The sequence below is a fragment of the Drosophila grimshawi genome, unplaced genomic scaffold, assembly GCF_018153295.1.
Source record: "Drosophila grimshawi isolate 15287-2541.00 unplaced genomic scaffold, ASM1815329v1 contig_44, whole genome shotgun sequence".
Lineage (NCBI taxonomy): Eukaryota > Metazoa > Arthropoda > Insecta > Diptera > Drosophilidae > Drosophila > Drosophila grimshawi.
The window spans coordinates 9,840,092-9,865,109 of record NW_025063240.1 but is presented as its reverse complement, the minus strand read 5'-3'; the positions used below and the strand labels follow the sequence as shown (position 1 = coordinate 9,865,109).

The following is a 25,018-nucleotide window of genomic DNA, read 5'->3' as shown; positions in this document are numbered from 1 at the left end:
TCAGCCCCTTAGAATCATCGACTCGGATGCGATGTATCGATATTTAGTGCGTTTCCTACCAGCGAATTAGACTTTAGTATTTGTTTTTGCATAAAGTATGGCCGGACTATTACAGCTAAGAAAATTGTACAGTAAAAAGAAGACACTTTCCTACACTTTCCACATTAAATGCCACAATCCACTTGGCATACAAGGCCAATCGCGTGTGGTAAGTAAAAATCAAGATTTCAAGGCCACACTCTGGTAGATAAAGTTTCCCAGATTACGATTTCATAAGTTTATTGAATGATTAGAACAAAAGCAGCGCAGATTAGTTGCATATGCTGCGGCTAATTAAAAAAACAAAGAGGTCAGGCAACAATATGCGTGTGTGTTGTTTTGGCCCCTTTTGTAGACCCGAGTAGATTTAACGCTGCTTCTTTCGTTGCAGCTAGCAAAACTCACCTCAAGGCATTAAACGGGCGCCAAAACAGCACACACATACACGAAAATGGGACGCACACAGCGCCAGCGCCGGCGTCATTCTCGCCCAGCAGCTGATACGCAATTAGATACCCTACACGTGCTCTACAAACAACTTCATTCTCTGGGCTGGCGCAATGAAACTCAACTCTCTGCGTTTAGTTTTTCCCAAACTGGACGCGGCCTCTGCTCCAAAACACAATGTTTCCGGGCTGGGGATGAATTGATACGCCTGCCAGCTGGTTGTTTAATAAGCATCGCCACCCTGGAATCGGATGAAGAGTTTAAGGCACTTTTTGATCCGGATCTGTTTGACAAGGACTCACGCATTTCGTTTCAAGCGCTGATTGCCTGCTATCTGTTGCATCTACAACATCTGCATGAAGCTAGACAGGAATCCCCATTCGCTGCCTACTTGGATAGTCTGCCACGCAGCTATACAACGCCCTATTTCTGTGCAGTGTCGGAGCTGCAATGTTTGCCGGAGGCAATACTGGAGCGCACAGTGTCACAGAATCGTCAGATACGCGATTGCTATCAGGTGCTGAAGTCCCTAGTGGGTGCACAGCATTGCCAGTGCTGTGGTCAGCGCTACTGCGAGGAGATTTGGACACTGGCCGAGTATCGACGCGCCTATTTCGCTGTAAACAGTCGCAGTGTCTATTTAAGCTCGCGTCAACTGTATACAGGACGCAGTCATTTTCAGGAGTTGCTAAGCGGAACAAACAACCTGGCACTGGCTCCATTTCTGGATCTATTTAATCACTCGGACACGGTGCAAACCACAGCTGAGCTGCAGCTGCTGGCCAGCAGTAAATGTCAAGATTATGTGCTGACACTCGATTCTCTGGCAGCGGCTCAACTTAAACCATATGAACAACTGTTCATCAGCTATGGAGCATTACCCAATCTAAAACTACTCACCGAATACGGTTTTTATCTGAAGCGTAATGCGCACGATTACTTTGAGTTCTCGCTGCTGGACATTGAGCAGCTCATCGCGCATAATAAGGAGCTGTCTGCGCAGAGTTATCATCGCAACATCTTCAAGTTCATCAGGGAGCACAATCTAATGGATCAAATGTTTGTGCACATCAGCGAGGGCTGCTCGCATAATCTGCGCGTTGTGCTCCATCTCATCTTCAAGCAGTGCGCGCATTTTCCCAATCTGCTCAATCAGATTGCGTTTGGCGATGCCAGCCAATTCGACGATGTGCAGCCAGAGTTGTCCTATTTACTGACACACAAAATCAACGAATATCAAAGATTTGTGGCCGCACTGGAGAAGCTGCCACAGCTCACGGAAAGTGGCACGGTGGCACATGGCTACCTCTTGGAGTGCCTACGCTATCTGCACGACTTTGAGTCAACACATTGCGCATCTAATAATAACTAAAATACAAACAATAAAGTACAAATTTGTTATTAACAAAAAATTGTTAGTTATTTATTATAAATATATATATTTTGTTTGTCTTGCAGCTATATGCCACGATCGCCAGCACCGATGATGGCAAGCGCAAAAGGATAACGCCGTTTACGCCCACACCGGGCAGCAAACTGCTTGGTGGCGTGTTTGCCAAGAAGGCAAAAGGTAGGTGTTCTTAGTTAGTTGGTGTGTTTAACAGAAAATGTTTCTAAAAACTGTGACAAAGCGCAAAAATAATGCTTTTTTTATTAATTAAGTTTTGATTGCATTTTGATTTTCAAAAATATGACTAACAGATTGATTTTGTTTTTGTTGTTGTTAACTGAGTCACTGGCTGCAAGTTGAAAATACACAAGCACAAAAAAGCTAGTTTGTTTGTCTGTTCGTTTGTTGTGTTGGCGCCTGCTTCGATTTAGCCGCATTAAAGTCAATTCAACGCGGTTCCAGTGCTGAATCAACAACAACAACAAAATCGACTGTCGACACAACAGCAACAATCAAGAAATTGTCACGTTCATATAGGCAGCGGCGGCAACGATGGTGGCTCAACACTGGGCAAACTGGACGCACCGGAAGTCACCTCCAAGGATATGGTGCGCGCCATGATGGCATACATTTGGCCCAAAGAGGATGCGCTCGTGCGCAAACGGTAACGAATGTTCAAAATGCTTGAATCTTAACCCTAACTATTCATCAACAGCGTGGCCATCTCGCTGGGTCTGCTCGCTGGCTCCAAGCTGCTGACAGTGTGTGTGCCATTTCTATTCAAAGGCGCTGTGGACACGATGACGACACTGAACATGGATACAGCGCCGGATGTTGTGCTATCCACAGCAACGGCAATGCTATTGGGATGTGAGTACATCAATTAACATTTGGGACTCTATTTAATGCTACGGTTTCTTTTGCAGATGGCATTGCTCGAGCAAGTGCCGCCGGTTTCAATGAGCTGCGCAATGCAGTGTTCGCCAAGGTGGCTCATCATTCCATACGCAAGATTGCGACCAATGTGTTTCTGCATCTGCACAATCTGGACTTGGCGTTCCATCTGAACAAGCAGACGGGCGCCTTGTCCAAGACAATTGATCGGGGATCGCGTGGCATTAACTTTGTGCTCACTGCCATGGTGTTCAATATAGTGCCGACGATTTTTGAGCTGGCGCTGGTCTCCAGCGTTTTGGGCTTGAAATACGGACTGGCGTTCGCCGGCGTCAGTATGGGCTGTGTGGGCGTGTATGCCTTGTATACACTAAGTGTGACACAGTGGCGAACACGCTTCCGGGTGTACATGAATCAGGCGGAGAACGAGGCGGGCAACAAAGCCGTCGACTCGCTGATCAACTACGAGACGGTGAAGTATTTCAATAACGAAAAATATGAAGCTGGCTGCTACAACGAGGTGCTGAAAAAGTACGAGGCGGCCAGCTTAAAGACCAGCTCCAGTCTGGCGATGCTTAATTTCGGACAGAACGCGATATTCAGTAGTGCTCTGAGTTTGATTATGGTGTTGGCGGCCAAGGAGATATCGCAGGGCAACATGACTGTCGGTGATCTGGTGATGGTAAATGGATTGCTATTCCAACTGTCCATACCACTGGGCTTCCTCGGCAGCGTGTATCGTGAGGTTCGGCAGGCCCTGCTAGATATGCAGGCGATGTTTACGCTCATGAATGTGGATAGCCGCATTCAAACGGCGCCCAATGCGCAACCCATCTTCGTGGACAATAGCAACTCATCGATTGAGTTTCAAAATGTGAATTTCGAGTATGAGCCGGGCAAGGCCATTTTCAAGGACCTCTCATTCACCATACCGGCTGGCAAGAATGTGGCCATTGTGGGTGGTTCCGGATCGGGCAAGTCATCTATGGTGCGTTTGCTGTTTCGTTTCTTCGAGCCGAATTCTGGTCGTATTCTGATCGGTGGCCAGGACATTAGCGGCGTTGAGCTGGACAGTCTGCGCAAAAGCATTGCTGTGGTGCCACAGGACTCGGTGCTGTTCCACAACACCATCGAGCATAATATACACTATGGCAACCTGAGCAAATCGCACGAGGATGTCGAAAATGCGGCACGCATGGCCGATCTCCATGAATCGATAATGAGCTGGCCCAATCAATACAGAACGCAGGTAGGTGAACGTGGCCTAAAGCTATCCGGCGGAGAGAAGCAGCGTGTGGCTATTGCACGTGCAATTCTGAAGAACACGCCCATTCTAATCTTTGATGAGGCCACCAGCAGTCTGGATTCCATCACAGAGCATGTGAGTAGCATTCAAATGGTATAATTAAATTCTCAAGCTAATCAATGCAATTTACAGAATATTTTAAAGGCTCTTTCGCGCGCCACTATGGGCCGCACCAGTATTTGCATTGCCCACCGCCTGTCCACAGTGAAGGATGCGGATGAGATTATAGTACTGGAGAATGGACATGTTGGAGAGCGTGGCACACATTTGCAACTGCTGCAACAAAAGGGACTATATGCCCGCTTGTGGGAGACGCAGACCCACCAAATTGGTCCCAGTCATCAGCATGCAGAGTCAACTGCTCTGTAGTCAAGCGTTGGGCCACGTTGGTCAAGTGCTCTTCTAGTTTTAATAATGCGCTTACTATTTGACAAAGCCAACAGAATTTTTAGTTGAGGCTCCATCGCGGAGCTTGTGTAATTATTTAGGCTGAAGATAATATTGTGTCCGGTTGTAAATACAGTTATTCATATATGTGTATAGTTGATAATCCTATTGATTTAATTGGGTGGGTGGCATCAAAGTTATCAAATAAAAAAGTCTTGAGACTTGCAGATTCATTGAAAATTATGCTTGTCCTTTCTTTTTTTTTTAACTTCGAGAATTCAGCAAAACATCGTTTAGAGGTATAACATTAAACATTTATTATCAGTTTTATCACCCACACAATATGTGACACTTTGGCAAAGAAAATACGTTGGTTAGCAGGCAGAAATTGATCTCAACTGCTTCATTCTTAGTCTCTCTCTCGTATGGAAATTGGTATGGGTACATCGTATAACAAATATAGTAGACAATTAGCTAGATGCTTAAGGAACTGCTGGTAGTTTGTGATGCGTTGATTGAACTCCTTCCACAACGGCAACAGAGGCCGCTGATCCTTTGGCTGAGCCGCATCATCGATCACAATATCCTGCTCCAACATAGTCCTGTTCACGTACGTGTACAAATAGGAGGCAGGCTTCTGACCAATGGTGGTCACATAGTGCGTCACATTGCTCTCCAATCTGATGCTTTTGCCGGCTGTTAGGAAATATGACTCCTCCTCACTGTCACTCTTGTAGCGCACATTACCCTCGAGTATCGTCAGCGAGCAGTTAAACAGCGCCGGAGCGATGAAGTTGCTCAGCGTCAGTCCGGGGAAATCAGCCACAAAAACGACATCCGAGTAGTTGTTCCATGCGAGCACCTCATCTGCAATCGTTTTGAGCTTTGGACGCATATGATTTAGTTCGGTGAGCAATGGAAGCGACCAGGGTGTCTGCTTAAACGGCGACCAGGGCGCCTTCAACAGATCCACGCGTGGATCAAAGGTGCGCTGCTGGAACCTACCGTTCATGGCACACCAAATGTCAAAGTAAATGGAAATGTTGCTGCTCTTTACCGGACTGCTGTCCGGATTTTTGGTCAGCTCGTCGCGTATGTTCCTCTCAATGCAATTGGCATATTGGACAGCCATGTCGGCATATTTTGTCCATCGATCGTATTCGGTGAAGGCATAGGGATTCAGATGATGTACCTGCTGGTTGTCATTGTCTATCACTTTGATGGAGATCAGCACCGTGTCGTAGGAGTGCACCATCATGTCCCACGAGTAGCCATACAGCCCATTCGTCCAGTTATTGTATCCCTTGGTGATGAAGTGCGAGTAGGGCAGGAAAAGCTGCAGGATGCAATAGATGATTATGATGCAGCTGCGCAGCTGAGCCTTAAGTCCACCTTGTTCACTGATTGTTGCTTTATTTTCTTTCACATCTGGCGATCTTTTGAGCAGCTGACATAAGCGTCGTGGCCAGTCAAAGCTGAAGAAGAGTGGCACCTCTGCCAGGCAGACCCAGGGGAACATTCCTAACAGAAGAAGGGAATTTTATCTTCGGTTCCTTCTTCTTTTGAGTTCAACTTACCAATAGTAAATAGTCGCGAGTTCATCAAATGGAAGCTTATCATGAATGGTGTCACCAACAGGCGAGTCTTCTCGCACGTCATGAAGAATGCAATGGATAGATCGAAAATGGCCGTGAACCAATGGATAATCAGCAAATCGATAAGGTTCTCGTCCAGCAGCTGTCGGAATGGCGCAAAAACCCAATGTTGACTCAAAGTGGACATGGCATAGCCGGAGAGCCACTCCAGCGAGAACTTCTTCAGACCGGCGTACATGTAGAGCACAAAGAACTGAAACTTGATGAGAAAGTAATTCCAATATGCCACCGGCTGTCTCAGCTGCGGATTCAACCAACTGTCCACGGAGCTGCAAGGCCAAAGATTTATGTATTGGATCGCTGGCATTGTTAGCGTTTACCAACCAGTAGTTGTGTGCCTGGGTGAAGAGTAGCAATGTGCCAACGAGTCCAAATAGATAGCTGTGATTATTCCATGCCGGCTTGTCCAACAGAAAGATGTACCAGTAACCAGCCACAAACATGAGGCAGCTGCTGCGAAAACGATACCCAACCATAATGCCCAATGCGCCCAGCCACACTCCCAGATACAAGCAGCCCATCATTGGATATTCCATGGCCTCAATCTGATTGAACAGCGGAAAGTGGCAGTGTTGCGGCTCACCAAAGCGCACGTCCAGCTGTCCACCGCCCCGCTCCTCGGCTATATCGATCAGCATTGCGGCGCCGAAGAGCATCCGAAAGACACCCAAAGCGGCACCATCCACAGGCCGGTTTAGCCAGCGTGTAAAACTCTTCAAGCTGTCAAAGTTGTCCAGCTCATGGCCAGAACACACTCTAAACAACTGAGCAGCTTGGGTTGCCTGCTCTGGCACAGCTGCCTGCCCTTTGGGCATGTCCGAAACATCATCGGCGGTTGTCGATTTGTTTTCTGTGGTCGCGTTTGGTGATGTGGGCTTTGTGGGCTGCTTACGTTTCGAGTTGGTCATAATTCTGGCAAAGAACTGCTTAAGAACTGGGAATAAAAAATACTTTTCAATATTAAAGTGTTTGAACTGATCGCCTTATTTGTTAATGCTCCTCAAGCTATTATCTTGTAACTTCATATCAGACAACACTCCTATCCTAGTACCAAAAATAATAGACCCGCTTTTCATATTCATTTTGTGGTTTTTTGTTTTTGTAGAATTTATTGAAAAAGTTGACATAAATACATGCATGCATATTGTTGTATACTAAATATATAATATATGGTTTTTGTAATTTTATTTTTTGATTTTGTCGTTTCTGACTCAATCTTGCGAAAATAGAAATCTACGTTTGCTGTCTTTTATAATGCTTAAGATGCACACCTCAAACGAACCCACCCTGCCAAAATGTTCATTACCAAAACTTTTCATTTGAGGCAGCGATCATTTTCCATCCTATTGCTGTATGTGTTCCTGTGTTTTTTTTTTAGCGAAACTGGTTTCGCGTAAAAAATATACATCAATTACGAAATATATATTTTATTTATTATTACATCTCTATATTCTTGAGTTAAGTTTATTGCAACAAATTAGCCCAGCTGCCTTTTATGAAATGGAAAACCTCATTTGTTGTTTTGTTTTCTTCTTGTTAAATTGTGTTGAACAGGTTTCTCAATATATTTGGATTTTCAATTGGTTTATTTATTTGTATTTGAATTTTATTTCTTGTGTTGTAATATATAGTTTCGAATACAGAATATAAATTTGTTTTGAATAAATTGTACATTTTTGCCATTATCCATTTCATTGGGTTCGCAAAATTTCTAGAAATTTTTGAGAACAAGCTTTGAAAATGCCTCAAACTACGCATATGAATACAATAATTCTGAATATACTTGTAAGTTGTAATAAACCTAATGCTTTTGGTTTTAAAGTTAATTGATTTCAAATTTCGGGAAAGTACTCAAATTAAAAAACATACTCATTTGATTCAATAAAAAAAAGAAAAGAAAAGAAAAGAAAAACGAAGAATATTTATTGAAAGAACTTATAAAACATAGGATTACTTAGTGCCTTGCTTAAATAGTTTAAATATGTATATTATTTTATTTTGTTTTTTGGTTTAAATATTTACTGACTGTGTGATTTAATAGTTGCCTTTCGTTTTGTTTAATTTAAATACGACAGTTATGCATAAATGACTAATATTTGACTTTGTTTCACATTTAAGTATATTACTTTTGTTTTGCATTTAAAATTATTATATTTTCTTTTTGGTTTTTGATAATTTACGCAACGGTTAAACATTTTAAAATGCATTTTCAAAGTTAATCCGATAAGTACTTTTTTATTTAGCTGTAATTCATGCTCTTAATAATGAGTAAGCTTTGAAAGTTTTAGACAAAGTTTTCGAGTTGTCAAAGTCAAAAAATTTGCATACAATTTGTGAGCCAACCCCCGCCGCCGTCCCTGGCCCTTTTCCACAGACAACGCACACCTCCCAAAAGTCGGCGACGGCTAAAAAACGTTATCGAATGAAAGAACTATGTGTTTTAGTTGTTGTTGTTGTTGTTATTCATGCTGTTGTTTTTCTTGTCATCTCGTCTAGAGGTTGCTGTTGTCGCTGACCGACCGGCAAGCAACCCTCATGCCCTCCTCCTCCTGCTCCCGAGCGCCCTCTCTCTCTGTCTCTCGCCCAGTGCAATGCACCCCCCTCCTTGGCGATGAGGCGCAGGCGCGCTCTCTCCGTGGCTCTCTCGTTCTATATGCGATTCTGATTCAGCTGAGAGCGTGGAGTGAAGGGGCTAACCATAACACCACTTGGCCAAATCGCCTCGTTGAACAGCTCATTGAAGCGATAGTCCGGTATGGATATCTTAAATTTGCAATATGATAACTGCGATAAGTTGGCATCGTTCTTAACCAATTTGGTGCACTTCACCAGATTCTTGTTAATCTTTAGCTCCTCGGCGAGATGCTCGATAATGTCATCCTCGCTGGTGTTTGTCGCAAATTTGCCAACTTGCACCCAACGTCCGTAGTCGCATACGACGTGCAATCGATCCGAATTGCAATTGTTGCCGACAACGATGAGATTGTTCTGTTGCGGGTGCTTTTTCCCATCGAGATTGTTGACGATGGGCTGGTTGCCAAATTGGAAATACTGTTGGTACATCCGTCCCTGGATTTGGTTAACCCCATTGCACACCTTGTTCACCTTCTCCTCGATTGTCTGCAGTTTGGAGCAGAGTGCTTTCGGCGTTTGAGTGCGGCACTCATCACAGTTAAATGATATCATTGGATTCTTCTGTATCATATCGTACATGGCATCGTCAATGTTACAGCATGTCCGGTGGAACTTCTTAAGGCAGTCATCCGAATTGCATATGATGAGTGCATCCTTCGAGTTGATTGATTTTTTGCATTTTGTGCAATTTTCGGCCATCTTGCTTCGCTTTGAGCCTTTGCACTTTCAATGCTCGTTTTGTCTTATGTTCGTTCGTGTTTTGGGGAGAACAAGAAAAACACACACACACAAGCGACACAAGCGACACACACACACACAGACGCACGAGACACACACACACACACTCAAATACAGACGACGCAGTTGCGAATGTTAGGGGGCGGGTGGAGCTCTGTCTGCTGTCGGCTCTGTTGATGGGTGGGTGGTCTCCTATCGCCGCTGGTATCGCCGATGGTATCGGGTGTGTGAGTGTGTGAGAAGTTTTCTAAAAATGGTTGGAGAAATATAGAAACGCGACTGCGACTGCGAACCGTGAACCGTTCGCTTCGAAGTTTGCTGTTCAACTGACTGGGCTCTGCGAACCCTTAGAAAAGCTGTCGTCTGCCAGCGCGCATTCATCGCCACTTAGGGGTGGTTTTTGCTTGCGCTTGTGCTTTTTTTTACCCCCTATTCTTTGGGCCATATGATGAAACCAGTTTTTTTGTACACTCTTTTTTCACTCTTCTTATTTTTTCGATAACATTGTGGGTGTATTTTGTTTTTTGTGTTTTGTTTTTGTTTTTTTCTGTCGCTTGCTTTTCCCTCTCATTTGCTACAAATGTTGCAAAGCTGCAACTCTGGCACCATTGCACTTACGAGTCGCAGTGTTGTAAAATACGTTTGTTTGTCCTCCTTTTTGACTACAGGGTATATGTGTAATAATCTAATGATCATTTTGTGTACTATTAGATTGTGATCACAATCATTTTGTGAATGACTCAAGTAAATGAATCAACTTTACTTGTTGTATTATTAAAATGTACACATTATCACTCTAAACACCTTTGACAGTATTAACTCACTTTCTGTTAACTACTTAAGTTTATTTTCCACTTCATACGATTGCTCTTAATAATATGATAGGCTAAAAAACAGTTCGAGTTGCCGCACTAAATTTGTTTATAGGAAATTCTATTTCAAGCTGAACAAACATTGCGTATATAATCAGATTTCAGCTCAATGGCTTAAGTGGTAAGGGAATATAATTAAATGTGTGTCTCACCTGGCTTAGGTTTAATTATACTCCAAAACCGTTCTCAAATTACACACCGGCAATTTGTAAACACGTGCAAACAATATCAACTTCCTGGCTGGTAATTGGAGGCTTTTCTGTGCTGCTGCTGCTGGTGCTGCTGCTGCTGGATTTTCGCAACAGTTTGTGGTTTCGGAATTCACTTCACCCAGAGCCACGAATAGGAGCAGCTGGGAACAAGAAGGGCACGCGAGCAACACGGTCCAGCAACTGAGGCTCAGTGCTCAATGTGTCGTCTTATTTATACACAGATGAGCTGCTCTCGTTGCTTGGGGGTGGGATTGGCGGCCGTGTGTCGGCACGGGTGGGCGGGGTGTTGTTTGCGCATGTCCTTGCCAATAAAGGACAATGACGGGGGCCGTGCACGTTAATAATAATAAAATATATACATGTATGTTATGTTGTGGACGACTTGTACACAAGCGGTAACACAAGCAAATACAAATACAAATACAAATATAACGTTAACAGGTGTAGTTGGCAGCTGCGCCAGCGACTCTGCAGCTGGTTTGTGTTTGTCTTGGTCCTCGGACTCCTTGGACTAATCGGCACGCGTAATTGAGTTTCATTATTGGAGGGCGGCAGAGGACATCGGGCAGAGGGCAGAGGGCGGGGGCATTTCCGTTTCCTTTGTTAGCGTGCTCTAGTTTGGTGTCAATAGATTTTAATCAGGTGTGGCAAGCATAGTAAACAGGCACCAGACGCCCGCACGACCGGCACCCACCCGCACCGGCACCACTTGCGTGCAGCTGATTTAAATATCAGCGTCGTCTCAGTCTGTCTATTTGTATTCAGCTTTATTTTTATTATAGTCCCGGCTCCTAGGTGTTATCTACGTCGTTACTCCAATTGTTATTTATGTATGCAACACACACACAGCACCCACGTGTGCCCGATTCCAGCAAAATCCTCGCCCAGCTGCTAACTGCCAGCTCCTTGCTGCATATTATTGGCCCAGATGCTGTCGCTAGTGCCAAGTTTGGTTAGAAGCGAGTTTAATTTAGGCACTTGCTTGTATGTTTTGAGCATGTTGCTACTCCTATTTTTAGAAAATTGCCTGTCGCCTGGTTGTCACTTAAGTAGGCGTAGAAGTGCATTTAGGCTAAAATATATTGTAAAGTGTTTAGCAAGAAAAATAGATTTAAAAGTATTTACAATGAAATTTACGCTAAATCAAAGCATTTGTAATTCAATTTTCTCAAACTAGTTTAAGATGCCTTGCTACGAATTCTTTAAATTGTGGGAAATGCCTCAGCTTTGCCAGACTTATGGGCCTTATAATAGTATTTGAGAGCCCTTCTCTGCACTTTTTTTTACCTTTTGGTATGCAGAGTGCAACACACTAAAACCTGATTGCCCTTAGGTGGTTCCATTCAAGTTCACACACACATTACGCATTTCTTTACGCATGCAGCTCACAATTTAAAAGTAGTGTTAAATGGAATAAAAATAAAATTAGATTGTCTTTTGTTTTTGTTTTTTTTTTTTGTATCTATTTCATTGACTACTGCACTTGTGTTACACGCATTTAAGTTAAAGTTGAGATAAAAAGCAATCTATTATTTATGTAAGTTGAATAAGAGCACCTTCGAACTACATTTGTAAAATGTGCACATTTTTGTTTCGGTCGTTGGTCAAATGTTTATTGCTGGACGCCCCAAAGTAACTATTAACCTTTTTTTCTTTAATTTATCTCTTGCTTTACATACGAGTAAATACGTAAAAAGTAGTTGCGAATTCTTCACCAACTTCAATTGCGCAACTTTGCCTGACTGTTGGCCACACGGGGCGTATGAGAAACAACTGATTAAGACTCTTTTTGATTGACACCACAGCAAAAACAAAACTTAAATTCCAATTCCACAATGTGCAGTTCAACGTCTCGTTTTGAAAATCGATCGCGATCGCGATCGGCAATTTCAAGTTCAAATTGTAAATAGTTGAGTAGTAAACATCACTCATACGCAGCGTACGCTTGACCTGACCTTCCGACAATTACGCGAATATGTTGCACCCGGCCAATTACGGCTAGCAGCAGCGGCTAACTTCACTATTCATTTTGGGCAATTGAAATGCGCATGCCACAAGGTGTTAACAAATTTCTGTTGACGTGTGTGCATCATCTGGCCGCATGCCTTTAATTGTAGAACTGGGGCAAGCAGCATCTCCTCCCTAAACAGGGTGTTTTGGCCGCGCCGACATTGACCCTGATACGCTTGCGAATCGCTCGATTCGTGATCGCTCCCCCAACGCGTATAAATATGCGGCGCATGCGTCGCTATTTGTCACACAACGAGACGAGTTCGGCGGGTGCGATCGCGTTTCCATCGGGCGGACAGACAATAGGCAACGACAAAGCAGACTGCCAATAGGAGGATCTACAGCTAGTGTTATGATGATGTGCCGGATGGTGTTGTTGCTGTTCGCGCTGGTTGCTGGCAGCTATGCAGCGACACATGTCAACATTTCGATTGCCCAACAGCCGGCCACAAATCCGGCAGATGTTAGCTTCATTGATGGACATGCGCCAGCGGAGCTGAGAGCCGGTCCCCAACGTGTTGAGGAGGAGCCACGCTTTGCTCGCCTGCAGGAGCGATCACAGCAGCAGATGCAACAGGTGCCACAGCAGCAGATGACGCAACAGCAACAGTCGTCGCAGTCGGCACAGCAGCTGACTCCACGTCAGGGTTTGGGTCTGCAGCCAGTTCAAATGGCTAATCACGATAACAACAACAACAATAATAACAATGGTCGCCAGACACGTCGTCGTATGCATAGTCGCCGTCCCTCGTTGGTGCAGCAGCCACCGCACAGTGGCCAGTTTCGTCAACGCAACCAACAGCTGCGCCAGAATCAGGAATTCGAGCGATACATTCAGTCCTATCACAGTCATGGACCCTCCGTGGAAACCGTAAGGAATTTACCGACTTGACTTTAAAATTTTTGCAAGCCAACATCAATCTTTTCTTGAATTCGGCGTGCAGGTCTTTGAATCCTCCAGTCCAGCGCCTCAACGCTATACACAGTCCAGCAGCAGCAGCAGCAGTAACAGTGACAGCTCTAGTTCCATTGCTGGAGATGATGTAGTGTCCATTGGTGGCGGCAAATCGCAGCAACTGCGCATGTTTGAGCGCCAGGTAGCTGCTCCAGCTGCTGCTCAAAGCCAGAGCGCCAATGTGGAGCAGGCACAGGATAGCAAACCCATCTATGAACCGCAACAGGAGCCTGTGAAAGCACCTGTCTTTGTACCCGCTGTAAGCTCCAGCTCCAGTTCCAGCTCCTCCTCCTCTAGTTTTAATGCAGGCAGTGCTCCTGCTCCGGCGCCCACTTCAGTGCCCAATGATGCCAAGCTAGGCGGTAGTGGTGGTGGCTTTGAGTCCTCTTATGAGCCTGCTTTCGATGCGGGCAACAGCTATAATCGTCCTAGCTATGATCAGGGCGGCTACATCGGCTATGACGACGTACAAGATGACTATCAGGATCTGTATCCGCCACAGCAAGCCGTAGACGAGAGCTTCAGCTACGATGATTATGGCGATCAATCCGGTGGCTACTTGCCACCACCACAACCTGGCTATGTGCAGCCAGCTCCACCTCGCCAACTCGTCACGAAGACCATCCAGATTGTGCAGCCGGCGCTGAAGGCCAAGAAATACGAAGTCCGTCATCCGGCCATCCAGAAGGAGTTCTACGACATTGAGGAACGTGTTGTGATCAAGCCCGCTGGCACATTGGTTGTCGAACTGGATCATCCGGTTGCAAAGATACCCAAGGGTGAGACTCTACTACCCCTGGGACATCCACATCCCGCTGTCGCTGGTGCCTACCACAACAGCAACAGCAACAACAACAACAACAACAACAATGTGCAACAGGTGCAGACTCAAAGCTACAACAACAACGGCAATGAGTACAGACCCAACTATGATGGACCCAAGGAGCAGGCACAGGTGACCACTGTTGGCTCCAGTGTGACCACAATGCCCGCCTATGATCAGGTGCCCAAGGATGCGTTCGTCGAGTCACAGCTGCAGCAGCAGCAGCACACACAGGGAAACGATGCCACCGATGGCAATCGTCAGTCACCCTCATTCAGCTCCAGTTCCAGCACCAGCTCGGGCTCTATTCCCAGCACTAGTGTTGTTGCTACCGATTCGAATGGCAATCAATTCCAGATCAACAAAAAGCATCTGACACCCAAGATGCTCACACGCCTCGAGCCGGAGCAAAAGGACTATGATTATGGACGCAGCGAGGCAAGCTACCCAACACAGCGTGGCTATCAGCGCACCAACAGCTTCGCTCGCCAGCCAGTGTATCAGCAACCCAGCAACGATGACTACTTTAGCGGCGAGTATCTACCCAATGTTAATGCCGGCAATGTGGATGCGAAACCAGCACGCCTCGAGGAGGCTCCTGCACCACGGCCACAAATCATCAAGCACGAGCACAAGATCCATTTGCCGCCATCGCAGCATAATATCTATTTGAGTCGCAGTCGCCAGCCGCCACCGAAGGAGCAACGCATTCAGGAGGAGCTGCCTGCCCATGTTGCCGAAGTGAAGCCTTATTTGCGCAATCATCAGGGTCCCACAGTGGTGTATGCCAAGTCAGCGGCGCGACCCGTTGCCACACCACGTGGCAACTACTACAATCAGGCGGCAGTTTCACGGTTGCGTAGTCCTCTCGCCGAGGATCTGGAATATAGTGCACCATACTCACGCATGCGCTACGATCCCGATGCAGAGTCTGGTCGTCTGGTGGAGGCACCCAAGCCGCAGACAAAAGAGCCTGCAAAGGCACAAATTCAACTACAAATACCAAATCATGATGACCGGGATCAGTCGATTGTGGCCACTGCGACGATAAGTCCACTCAAGCCCGATTGTGATCAGCAGGAGAAGCAACAACAGCAGCAGCAAGAGGATCAGGCAGATCAAAGATTTGCACGCTACCGACAGCCTCAGCAGGAGCAGGAGCAATTTCAGCGTCTGGTTGAGGCGCCAGCTGCTCCCGTTGTGGCCAGCACACAGGCCACACCCACACAGGCCCAACCTCAACTGGATGTGGATGTGTCACTTAATGGCGGAGCCGGACACCTAAACCGACACCTGCAGCCCAATGAGCGCGTCATTTCAGCAACAGCTGCACCCACCGACGCCGCCTCGAAGAGGGAAACGTTCCACAAGCGTCGTATTGTGGTCAATCATCCGTTCCAGACGGTGCGCGAGGTGGTCGAGCATGAGCCCATCACCAACTACCATCAGATTCAGGTGAATGAGCCAGCCTCACCCAATCTCTACCACCAGGCGGCCTATTATCAGCAGCCGGTGCAGACGCATGGCAATCTGATGCAATTCGAATCGACATCCACACAAGGCAATCTGTATGCGAGTTATGGTTAAGAGCTGAAGTCGTTGTAGACCTGAATTTATGTAGCTGACGTACTCAATTGTTGTTTATTTTCGTTTGTAGTTAAGAGATACGAGAATCCCCGCATTGGTGGAAGGACCCTTTCCATTACATTTTTGATCTTATCTAATATACATGCATTTGTATTATCCCATACACCTTAGACTTAAGTGCAGTTTTACTTGCCATGAATAAAATGCATACAAAATGCGATGAGAAAATAAGCTCAAGTTGAATGTTTAAATTTTAGCTAGGTTGCTGGCGCCATCTATTGTTCACATTTTATGTGCAACACACAGAAATCTGAGGTGAAAACTAAATTTAACCTTTAAATATGAAATACTTTCACTTTTCACATATAATATAATCATTTTATTGGTTTTGTTTATGTTTTGTTTTACGAAAATTATATTTAAGCATAATCATACAACGAACAAACTTACAGTTACATTTTTATAATGCAATTAAAACATTGACTGTATAATATAATAATTGTTTATACTTCTTCAGCGCTTCAAGACACAGTTTTTAATATATTTATATTGTTTCTTAAATTTTTTATTATTTATATATATATTTTTTTTCTTCTTTTGTTTCGAATTTTTTTTTGCACTGATCGCAATGTGTGTGGGTAAAGAATTAAATATTATTTATTTATATATGTATATAAAAAATACAAAAACAATTGGCACCGCCATAACGGTTAAATCGTTCAATGCAATTGTCCAAAAAAATTTGTTATTTAAGTTTTAAGCTGAAACCGTGACGTGAATTTCCCATTGCCAATTTCCAATTTGCTTCACTGTGGCGGCGTTTGACTCGAGCGACGCTTTTCCTTCTCCTTCTCCTTGTCGCCGCCCTTGCGTCCAAAGATGCGGAACATGCCGCTGCGACGTTCCTCTTTGCTCTTGCTGCCCTTCACACCCGACACCGATGAAATCGACTGGGCTTCGCTCTCACTGGAACTCTCCGCCGATGCTCGCGTAAAACTAATTGAATCCGGCTGCAGCGAAACGGGACGATTGCCCTCAAAGCGACTGTTGCCCCAACCTGTAAATGCAACAGACAAACACAGAGAAAAAGAAAAAGAAAGAGAGAGATTGTGAATATTTGAGTTAGATTCCTAGAATAAAGCGTCTGATGATGATTAAGCGGATGCAGCCTAACATAAAAGAGAGCGCATAATGTTAACATAAAACATAAAAGAGAGCGCATAATGTTAACATAAAACATAGAAAGAGTGAGTGTGCGTGCGAAGAGAGCGAATTCTTAGCTTAGAGTTGACAAAGAGAACGAGAGAGAGAGAGAGAGAAAGATATGTGGAATACTTTGCAAACTGGTGCGCAGATAGGATCGTCGCGTTATTTTCACCGATTTCACCGTTGAACCTTCACATATATATATAAGGCATGCACAAATCATTGAGAAAAGAGAGAGAGAGAGAGAGAGATAGAGAGAAGAATAACTTATGTACCATTAACCGTTAACAGATTTGCGAGCGAAACACATAAATCTATATAAAAAATGAACATGCTGCATACAAATTCCACAAAATAAAACACTAATCTAAGAAAGAGAGTAACAACCAAAATGCAAGCCTTAATTGTTAGGAAATGTGTTGTTGTTGTTGTTTGTTTGTTTGTAATGTGTGCTAACCACCGATTCCATCGTTATTGTTATTTAGATGTAGACCCATGTAGCTTGGATTACTGATGGCATTGTTATGATCAACGGAGCCGGATGATGATTTCGTTGATGATGTTGGTGAGCTCGTTAAATGCCAAACCGTGCGACTGCTTGTCGCCTGTTGTTGTTGTTGTGTTGTTGTCGATGATGATGTTGTTGTTGTTGTTGTTGTGTTGGTGCCCTTTTGTTGGATATTACCGTTGCCATTGCTGCTTGCGCCGCTGCTTGAATAGTTAACAGTACGCTTTGTTGTTGTTGTTGTTGTAGTATTGTTGCTACTGCTGCTGCTATTGCCAGAACTGTGGCCATTGTTGTTGTTGTTGCTGGTGCTGCTGTGAGTGTAAATGTTGCCCGGTGCATGCGTCTCCATTTCAATGAACTTGCGCGTCGAATCGATGCGTCCAGTGTTGAGAGACGGCACACGTTGTGGTGAAGCCATGTGTTGTTGTTGTTGTTGTTGCTGCCTCACAATGTTGCTGTTGTAGTAGTCGGGCTGATGTTGTTGCTGTTGTTGTTGTTGATTGGCGGCCGCATTGAACGCATTGATGCGTTGCTGCACCTGCTTTGATTGATGACTATGCTGATGTGGATGTTGTTGTGGATGTTGTTGGTGTTGTTGTTGTGGATGCTGTTGTTTCTGTTTCTGATGATGACTACTGGCGCTGCCCAAGGGCGGCATCGTTGTGGGCAATGGCGGCGGATTATCTAATATACAAGTCGATTTTTGGAGGGGTACACGTTTTTACAAATGGGTGATCAAAGTAAGTATGTGTATATGTATGTATGTGTGTATATGTGTGTGTGTGTGTGTGTGTGGTACAAACACAAATATATAGCTGACTACACAATGAGTGGGGACTGCCACACGATTGGGCCACTTACCGGACTGCCTGGACTCGCTGCTGCGCATGAGAACAGCGCTGTCATCTTTGCTGTTTCCATTCTGGGCGGGTAACGTGGCCGATTGTTGCAGGCGGCCATCAGTTATATCTGCGAGAACAACAACTATATAATAATACATAATATAATAATAATAATATTCTACACACCATTGCTGGAACTTTGGCGATTGCGCAGCACAACCAGATTCTCTTGACTCTGGCGGGTTGTGGCAACGGGCGGCGCTCCTCGCGGTGGTATCGGTGGCTTCTGATCGGTACCGGCTGTCGGTGAACTGGGCTGGGATGTTTGCTGATACTGCAGATACTCTTGCTTCTGTTGCATTTGTCGCAGGAACGCCATTTGTGGCGTGGCTTCGGCAGAGTTCGGTGTTTGTACACTCGACCGGCGCTGTGAGTCTGGCGAGGAATTCCGTGAACTGACGGGCGATTCCATGCCGCTGGTCACCTTAATGTCCGGTGAGCTACTCGATTGTTGCTGTAAGTTTCAAATTGATTGTTCAGATTAGTTGCCTTCTTATTGACATTTGAAATGCCATCAACTCACCTTCATCGATTCGTCGTAGCTGAGCAGCTGTAGATTTGGCGGCAGACTAGCGTGGAAGGATATCTTGCGTACCCAGTCGTTCATAATGTCCAGTGAGGGTGCCTCAAACAGAAACTCCGAACCGTCGGGCAATTTCAGACGGAACACGTACTTCTTTTTCGTATAGTCATCGGCACGTTCGCACTTCGCGCCCAGAATATTGACTGGCGCCTGAGCCGTCTTCTGTTGCAGGAAATCGTTATCGTCCTTGAAGAAGCACACCAACTGACCGCACAGCACCGTATGGAATTGTTTCCAGGACCGCACGGGCGCTTTCTTGCCACCCGATTGTAGTCCGTGCTTGCGTTCGAGCATACCCTGTATTTCGACGGGTGGCAAGTCGAAGCCTTCGCCCTTCTGGTTCTTGCGGAAGGACTGAGCACGACGACGTGTGGTGAAGGATGGCGTTCGCTTGGCTTGCTTGGGCTGCACCTTCATGCTCTCGGCCCGCTTCACATTGGCATCGGCAGATCCGCGACGTAGTCGATCACCGAACATGCCGCTCGAGCTACTCTTCTGCAGGGCGGCATGCTCATCTTGCGATTGCTGGTCCTGGAAGGGTGGACGCAAATGGGTTTGAGAAATGGCTGGCGATTGGCTGGCACTGCCGGGTGCAACACTGATGTTGCTGCTGTTGCCAGGGGTCACCATGGGCGCGGAGAAGATGGGTGTCTTCTCCTGGGCAGCGGCATTGTTGCGATGCTCCTGTTGCTTCTCGGCACGACGGCGTTCATCGTTCAGGCGCTGCAGCTCCTTTTGCTTGAGCTGCTCGAGTCGCTCCTTCTCGAGGCGCTCCTTCTCCTTCAGCTTGGCCAGTTTCTCGTGCTCGAGCTGTTTGCGGAAACGCTGCTCGAGCAGTGTGATGCGTTTGATCGCTTGGAATTTCTCCTCCTGGGCGGCGACCGTCTTCTCAAAGTCCTCGTGACGACGCAACAGATCCTCCACCTGCGGTATGGAATCACCGAGCTTGGTATCCTTGAGCAACGGTTCCCGACTACAGATCCATTGCTCCAGTATTTCGGCATCCTTGAGGAAGAGCTGTGTGTCCAGGTTGAGTTCATAGATCTCCTTGCGCTGCTGCAGCGTATGCTCGAGCAGCTCGTGGCGCGACTGCAGCACCTTGATCTTATCCTCTACCTCGTGGGCGAGGAAGTGCTTTTCCTTAATCAACTTCTGACCATTGGCCGTGAAATTGGCAAAGGTCTCGTCACGTGCACGTATCTCGGCATGATGATCCTTGATGCTGGCAAGGAGTAGTTCCGCACCGGCCACACTTGTTGCCAGCTCGGGAGCCGTAATCTTGGCCAGCATCTCATTGATCCAGGCAATCAGATCGCGATACTCATCGAAATAGGATTGCAGCTGTTCCGCCTGATTTAGTTTACCCTTGCGCGCATCTGCCTTCTCGTTAAGCTCCGTCCACGCTTCGATTGTCTCGTCACGTTTTACCTCGATATGTTCCCGGGCATCCGGATAGATTGCACCCAGTGTGATCACTTCCTGGAGCACCGAATCGACCTGCTCCTTGATGGCAATCAGTTCACCCTCGAACACCTGATGCTTGCGTCCCAACGCTTGTATGCTCTCCAAATCCTGGCCGTAGTCCTCGGAAATGAGCGATGCATCCTTCTCGTTGATCAGCGAGATGGTCTCGTCGGCAACACGATCATAGACATGCACCCGCTTGGCGCCGGCAAGCGCATCCTGGCGTGCATTTACCAGCTCGTTAAGCTCATCCCACAACTGCTTCGTCTTATCGCGTTGGGCCTTGATGGAGTTGCGATACGGGTTGTTCTCCTGGATCAAACGATCGCCATGCTCCAGACAGGCCTCGACACGCGCCTCATTCGCATTCAGATTGGACACAAAGGACTCAAAGGCCAACATTAATTGCTCCACATGCTCCACATCCTCGCCATAATCTTCGCTAGCCGTAACTGTCATTTGATCGCCGACCCATTCGTGGAGCTCCTCCGTTTCGCGCAGATACTCGAAGAGTTTCTTGGACTCCTTTAGGCGCTGCTCTCGATCCTTGGCCAGACGCAGCAATTCCACATATTGCTGGTCAACAGCGCCATTCTTCTCCTGTATATTGGCGCTGTCGAAGTGATTGCGTTCAATTAGACCCGTTGCCAATTTGTTGACCTTGTCAATTGAAGGCTTGAACGAAGTCAGTTCGCGTTGGAGAACTTCCAGTTTCTTTTGGTGCACCTGAACGGAGATCTCATCGCGTCCATAATCGCTGCTGGCCAAAATGGGTCGCTTCTCGCGCATCCAGGCATCCGCCTCATTGGCCTCCACATAGAACAGCTGACTCTCGACGGCATCGAGTAGACGCAATCGACGAATGGCAGCCAAATCTCGCAGCTGGACGAGCTGCTTCTGCAGCAGATCGGATTTGTATTGCAGTCGTTCGCTGGCAAAGTGATTGTCCCGAATCATTTGCTGGCCACGCTGCAGCAGCGCTTGGATTAGGGGCTCCTGCGATGTCAATTCGGCCTCGAGGGCATTGTGCTTCTTTTGCAGACCCTGCACGGCCAAGAGACTGCTGCCCAGATCCTGAGAGCCAGCTATCAACTGTTTCTCGGCCAGCCATTGCAGCTCATCGTCGGCATCGCGCACGAATTGCTGCAGACTCAGTGAATCTTCGAGATTCTCGCGACGTATGGCAATCGGTTCGTGGAGCGTATTGTAGCGTTTAATTGTGGACATTGCCCGCTCATGGATATCATGTTTGAGGAAATGATCCACCTGGAAGAAGTGCTCATCCTTCAGCTTCAGCTGATCGGCGAGCTCATTGTGATGCGCCACATCGGCCTCGAGACGTTCGTGTTTCTTCAGCAGATTGCTAACCGTTGCCAGATCCTTGCCATAGTCTTCGCTGGACAGCTGCAACTCAACATCGTCCATCCAGTTGTTAAACTCATCGACGCTGCGATTGAAGGCAAGCGCCTCGTGCGCCTGCTGCAACTTCTCCTTCTTCGCCTTAGAGGCGGCCTTCAGCTTGTGCCAATCGCCCCCGAGCAGCTGCACCTGCTGTGCAATCTCATCCTTGGCAAAGTGCTCACCCTTAATCAGACGTTCGCCCTCACTGATCACGGCTTGGACGCGTGGCGAGTTGCTCAAGAGTTCGGCATCGAATGCGGTGTGTTTCTGTATCTTACTTTGCAGATTGCTGGGCTCGCGATAGTTCTCATCGAGTGCCACTTGCAGTTTCTGCACCAGCCAGCGATCGATCTCGTACAGACTGCGCAGGAACTCCTGCAGCTGCAGCGATTGTTGTAGACGATTTTTACGCTCCGCCGACAGATTCAATAGCTTCTGTTTGCGACGCAAAACATAGGCCAGTTTCTCGCTAATTAGATCCGCATCCTTGGGTGCACCCTCTAAAATGCTATTGGCGAACTTTTGCAATGCATCCACATGATCGGCATCGAGCAGCTTCTCGAATGCGTCGTGTTTTTTGAGCAGACGCTCCACAGCTGTGTAGGAGTCGCCCAGATCATCGTTGTTGAGGAACGCCTCCTTGTTGGCCAGCCAAATTTCGACCTGTTCCACCTGAGCCTTGAACAGCTGCAGTTGATGGGCCTCGGTCAGGTCGCGTGCCCGTTCGGTCCACGCCTCGTGCAGCGTCTGATGCAGTTCCTCGAGCACACGCAAATACTGCTTAACGCTCTCCGGCTGCTTGGCCTGACCGCTGAGCTGTTCGCCATGCTGCTTGAGCGTGACAAATGCGGGATCTCGTCCCTCGATCTCCACTTTGCGCTCCTGATGCAGTTCCAGCTGCGTTTCGCAATCGTTGATCGTCGATGGCGCCTGGGTGGCATTCATTTTCTTGATCATATCGTTGACCCACAGCTCCAACTCGCGCACATCCGACACAAACTTGTGGGTTAGATATGCCTCGTTGAGCACCGTCTGCCGCTTGACCGATAGACTCTGGAGATTATTCCAGGATTTGTGCAGCTCTTGCAGTTTACGCTCAATGACCTGAGCACCACGCTCCGGATATTTGCGTGTGAGAAACTCGGCAGCCGTTTCATGCTCATCAATCTTCTGCTTGACGGCGGACATGTCACGCTCCAGCGCCTCCTCGCGACGAATAAGCGCCTCGACAGCGGCCAGATCCCGACCCGTATCCGCTGAGCTCATTGCCAGTGCCTTCTCCGCAATACGCTCGGCTGTATCATCAACATCCCGATTGAAGACGTGTATCTCATGAGCACCACCGAGCAGAGCACGATATGCATTGAGAGCGCCTTGCAGCTGACGCCAGTTGTGATTGAAGTCGCGGCGACGCTTGTCCACGCTCTGCGTATCTGCCGGGAGTTGGGCCTGATTGATCAACTTGTCGGCCAGCTGATTGATGTGCTTGACCCGCTGATCATCCACCCGCATATCGGAGTCGACGTCGTCCAGTTTGCGCATCAGGGCGCTGCAATGTTCGAGATCGCGGCCCATATCGCTGGCTTGCACCATCATCTCCTTGTCGCGTATCCATGCCTCGATCTTGTCCAGCTGATTGTTGAACTCCAGTATATCTTGGGCCTCCTCCAGGCCGCGTCCGCGCTGATCCAACTCAGCGAGCAATCCTTGCCAGGCGGCGAGCACACGTTCGATCGCTTGCTTAATCTCTGGCGACGATTCGTGTTGTTTGCTTAGCAATATGACGCCAGTGTCCTGAATTTCCTTGATGCGACCCTGATTCGCAGCAACCTCAGCTTGGAAGGCCTGATGTTTCTGCAGTTTCTTGATCTTCTCGTCGAGATTGGTGACCTCCGCATAGCTGGCGGCATCCGCTTCCAGTTTCTTTTGCTTCTCATTGATCCAGGACTCGCTCTCGGCGCAGTCGCGCACAAACTTGGCATAGAGCAGGGCATCCTCCAGTTTGTATCGACGGACCGCACACAAATCCTTCACCTTCTGGCGACGGGCGAGCACACCCTGCAGAATCGTTTGTATGTTGGCGCTATCGTAGTGCCGTTGCTCGATCAGTTTGCGTCCATGCTCCTGCAACAAGGCAACCTTCTCCTCTTGCGTCTGAATGACTCTTTCGAATTCATCATGTTTCTTGATCTGATTCTGGACATCTTCAACGGTTTGGCCAAAGTCGGAGCTGCTGAGCGCCGCTTGTTGGGTGCTTGAAAGGTTATCGATTTGTTTGGCATCGCGCAGGAAACAGAACAAATCGATTTTCTGCTCCAGCATGATCTTCTTCTTGTTCCACGCAGCGTGCAGCTTCTGTCGCTCATCCAACATCGCTGCACATTTTTCCTCCACATCGGCGGCCGCATAGTGGCCGGTTTGGACCATCGAATCGCTCAGCTCATTCAGGTAACGGAATTTATCCTCACGTGCCTCAATCTCACCATAGATGGCATCGTGTTGAATTTTCAGGGCTGTGGCGCCGGCAGCATCGCTAACATGCTCCTCGGCTTGGAGTGCGGCACGCAGATTCGCCGACCACGACACAATGTCACGGACATCGGTGAGGAAGGTCTGCAGATCGGAACTGGCCGCCAAACGATCGCCACGTGCCGTCGAACGTTCCTTAAGATCGTTCCACGCAGCTACCACTTTATCTTGCTGCTGGGCAATGGCCTGTGCATTCGATGGATATTTTGCTTGCAGACGGACCGAATCCTCGACCAGCACCTGCAGCTGTGCCTCCAACGCAACCAAATCATTCTCGAAACCTTCGTGTTTGCGCAGCAGTGCCAGCGCAGAGTTCAAATCCTTGCCCAGCTCCGAGGAGAGCGCCGCATTCTTGTCCTGGATGCGGAAGAGTGCCTCTGCCACATCGCGATGGAAACGATGAATTTCGCCAGCAGCATGCAGCTTCTGTTCGCGTTGGTTCAGCAACTTCAGGAGATTCTCCCAGGACGTTCTGC

The 25,018-nt window shown here is 47.2% G+C and overlaps 6 protein-coding genes across 9 annotated transcripts in view; 3 read left to right on the top strand and 3 right to left on the bottom strand.

Annotated features, from left to right (window-relative positions):
* The first annotated feature begins 50 nt into the window (after positions 1-50).
* Positions 51-4,626, top strand: LOC6558089 (iron-sulfur clusters transporter ABCB7, mitochondrial). Its single transcript, XM_032742978.1, has 6 exons — positions 51-208; positions 1,945-2,056; positions 2,414-2,540; positions 2,592-2,746; positions 2,803-4,151; positions 4,209-4,626. Exons 1-6 carry the CDS (start codon positions 98-100, stop codon positions 4,443-4,445), a joined length of 2,091 nt encoding a protein of 696 aa, XP_032598869.1. The 5' UTR covers positions 51-97; the 3' UTR covers positions 4,446-4,626.
* Positions 436-1,998, top strand: LOC6558186 (SET domain-containing protein 4). The gene is made up of 2 exons (XM_001984681.3): positions 436-1,873; positions 1,945-1,998. The coding sequence occupies exon 1, from the start codon at positions 491-493 to the stop codon at positions 1,856-1,858; it is 1,368 nt and encodes a 455-aa protein (XP_001984717.1). The 5' UTR covers positions 436-490; the 3' UTR covers positions 1,859-1,873; positions 1,945-1,998.
* A 139-nt stretch (positions 4,627-4,765) lies between the features above and the next one.
* Positions 4,766-10,669, bottom strand: LOC6557678 (vitamin K-dependent gamma-carboxylase). The gene is made up of 4 exons (XM_001984683.3): positions 10,515-10,669; positions 6,443-7,052; positions 6,041-6,387; positions 4,766-5,984 (listed from the first exon to the last, which is right to left on the bottom strand). Exons 2-4 carry the CDS (start codon positions 7,024-7,026, stop codon positions 4,873-4,875), a joined length of 2,043 nt encoding a protein of 680 aa, XP_001984719.1. The 5' UTR covers positions 7,027-7,052; positions 10,515-10,669; the 3' UTR covers positions 4,766-4,872.
* On the bottom strand, positions 7,655-9,813 carry LOC6556745. The gene has a single exon (XM_032742549.2). It carries the CDS (start codon positions 9,449-9,451, stop codon positions 8,768-8,770), a length of 684 nt encoding a protein of 227 aa, XP_032598440.1. The 5' UTR covers positions 9,452-9,813; the 3' UTR covers positions 7,655-8,767.
* A 2,273-nt stretch (positions 10,670-12,942) lies between the features above and the next one.
* Positions 12,943-15,949, top strand: LOC6556810 (protein kinase 4). The gene is made up of 3 exons (XM_032743297.1): positions 12,943-13,455; positions 13,529-15,475; positions 15,533-15,949. The coding sequence occupies exons 1-3, from the start codon at positions 12,943-12,945 to the stop codon at positions 15,947-15,949; spliced, it is 2,877 nt and encodes a 958-aa protein (XP_032599188.1).
* A 568-nt stretch (positions 15,950-16,517) lies between these two features.
* Positions 16,518-25,018, bottom strand: part of LOC6556804 (spectrin beta chain, non-erythrocytic 1) — a 34,624-nt gene continuing 26,123 nt past the window's right edge. The window contains exons 11-15 of one of the 4 annotated variants that reach the window (XM_032742845.2): positions 19,089-25,014; positions 18,692-19,019; positions 18,525-18,632; positions 17,613-18,347; positions 16,518-17,006 (exon numbers count right to left, since the gene is read on the bottom strand). In XM_032742845.2, the coding sequence (XP_032598736.1) occupies positions 16,756-17,006; positions 17,613-18,347; positions 18,525-18,632; positions 18,692-19,019; positions 19,089-25,014 (7,348 nt within the window). In that variant the 3' untranslated portion in view covers positions 16,518-16,755. Of the gene's footprint in view, positions 17,007-17,284; positions 17,345-17,612; positions 18,348-18,524; positions 18,633-18,691; positions 19,020-19,088; positions 25,015-25,018 lie in introns of all 4 variants that reach the window. The other 3 variants (XM_032742839.2, XM_032742852.2, XM_032742858.2) reach the window with 3 other exon arrangements.

Coding starts and splice junctions, on each gene's coding strand:
- LOC6556810 (XM_032743297.1), top strand. CDS start 12,943: ATGTGCCGGATGGTGTTGTTGCTGTTCGCGCTGGTTGCTGGCAGCTAT. Junction 13,456..13,528: donor ATGGACCCTCCGTGGAAACC/GTAAGGAATTTA, acceptor TTCGGCGTGCAG/GTCTTTGAATCCTCCAGTCC. Junction 15,476..15,532: donor AGCAGCAGCAAGAGGATCAG/GCAGATCAAAGA, acceptor GAGCAATTTCAG/CGTCTGGTTGAGGCGCCAGC.
- LOC6558089 (XM_032742978.1), top strand. CDS start 98: ATGGCCGGACTATTACAGCTAAGAAAATTGTACAGTAAAAAGAAGACA. Junction 2,747..2,802: donor AACGGCAATGCTATTGGGAT/GTGAGTACATCA, acceptor TTTCTTTTGCAG/ATGGCATTGCTCGAGCAAGT. Junction 4,152..4,208: donor TGGATTCCATCACAGAGCAT/GTGAGTAGCATT, acceptor TGCAATTTACAG/AATATTTTAAAGGCTCTTTC.
- LOC6556745 (XM_032742549.2), bottom strand. CDS start 9,451: ATGGCCGAAAATTGCACAAAATGCAAAAAATCAATCAACTCGAAGGAT.
- LOC6557678 (XM_001984683.3), bottom strand. CDS start 7,026: ATGACCAACTCGAAACGTAAGCAGCCCACAAAGCCCACATCACCAAAC. Junction 6,388..6,442: donor ACCCAGGCACACAACTACTG/GTTGGTAAACGC, acceptor TTGGCCTTGCAG/CTCCGTGGACAGTTGGTTGA. Junction 5,985..6,040: donor CTCGCGACTATTTACTATTG/GTAAGTTGAACT, acceptor TTCTTCTGTTAG/GAATGTTCCCCTGGGTCTGC.
- LOC6558186 (XM_001984681.3), top strand. CDS start 491: ATGGGACGCACACAGCGCCAGCGCCGGCGTCATTCTCGCCCAGCAGCT.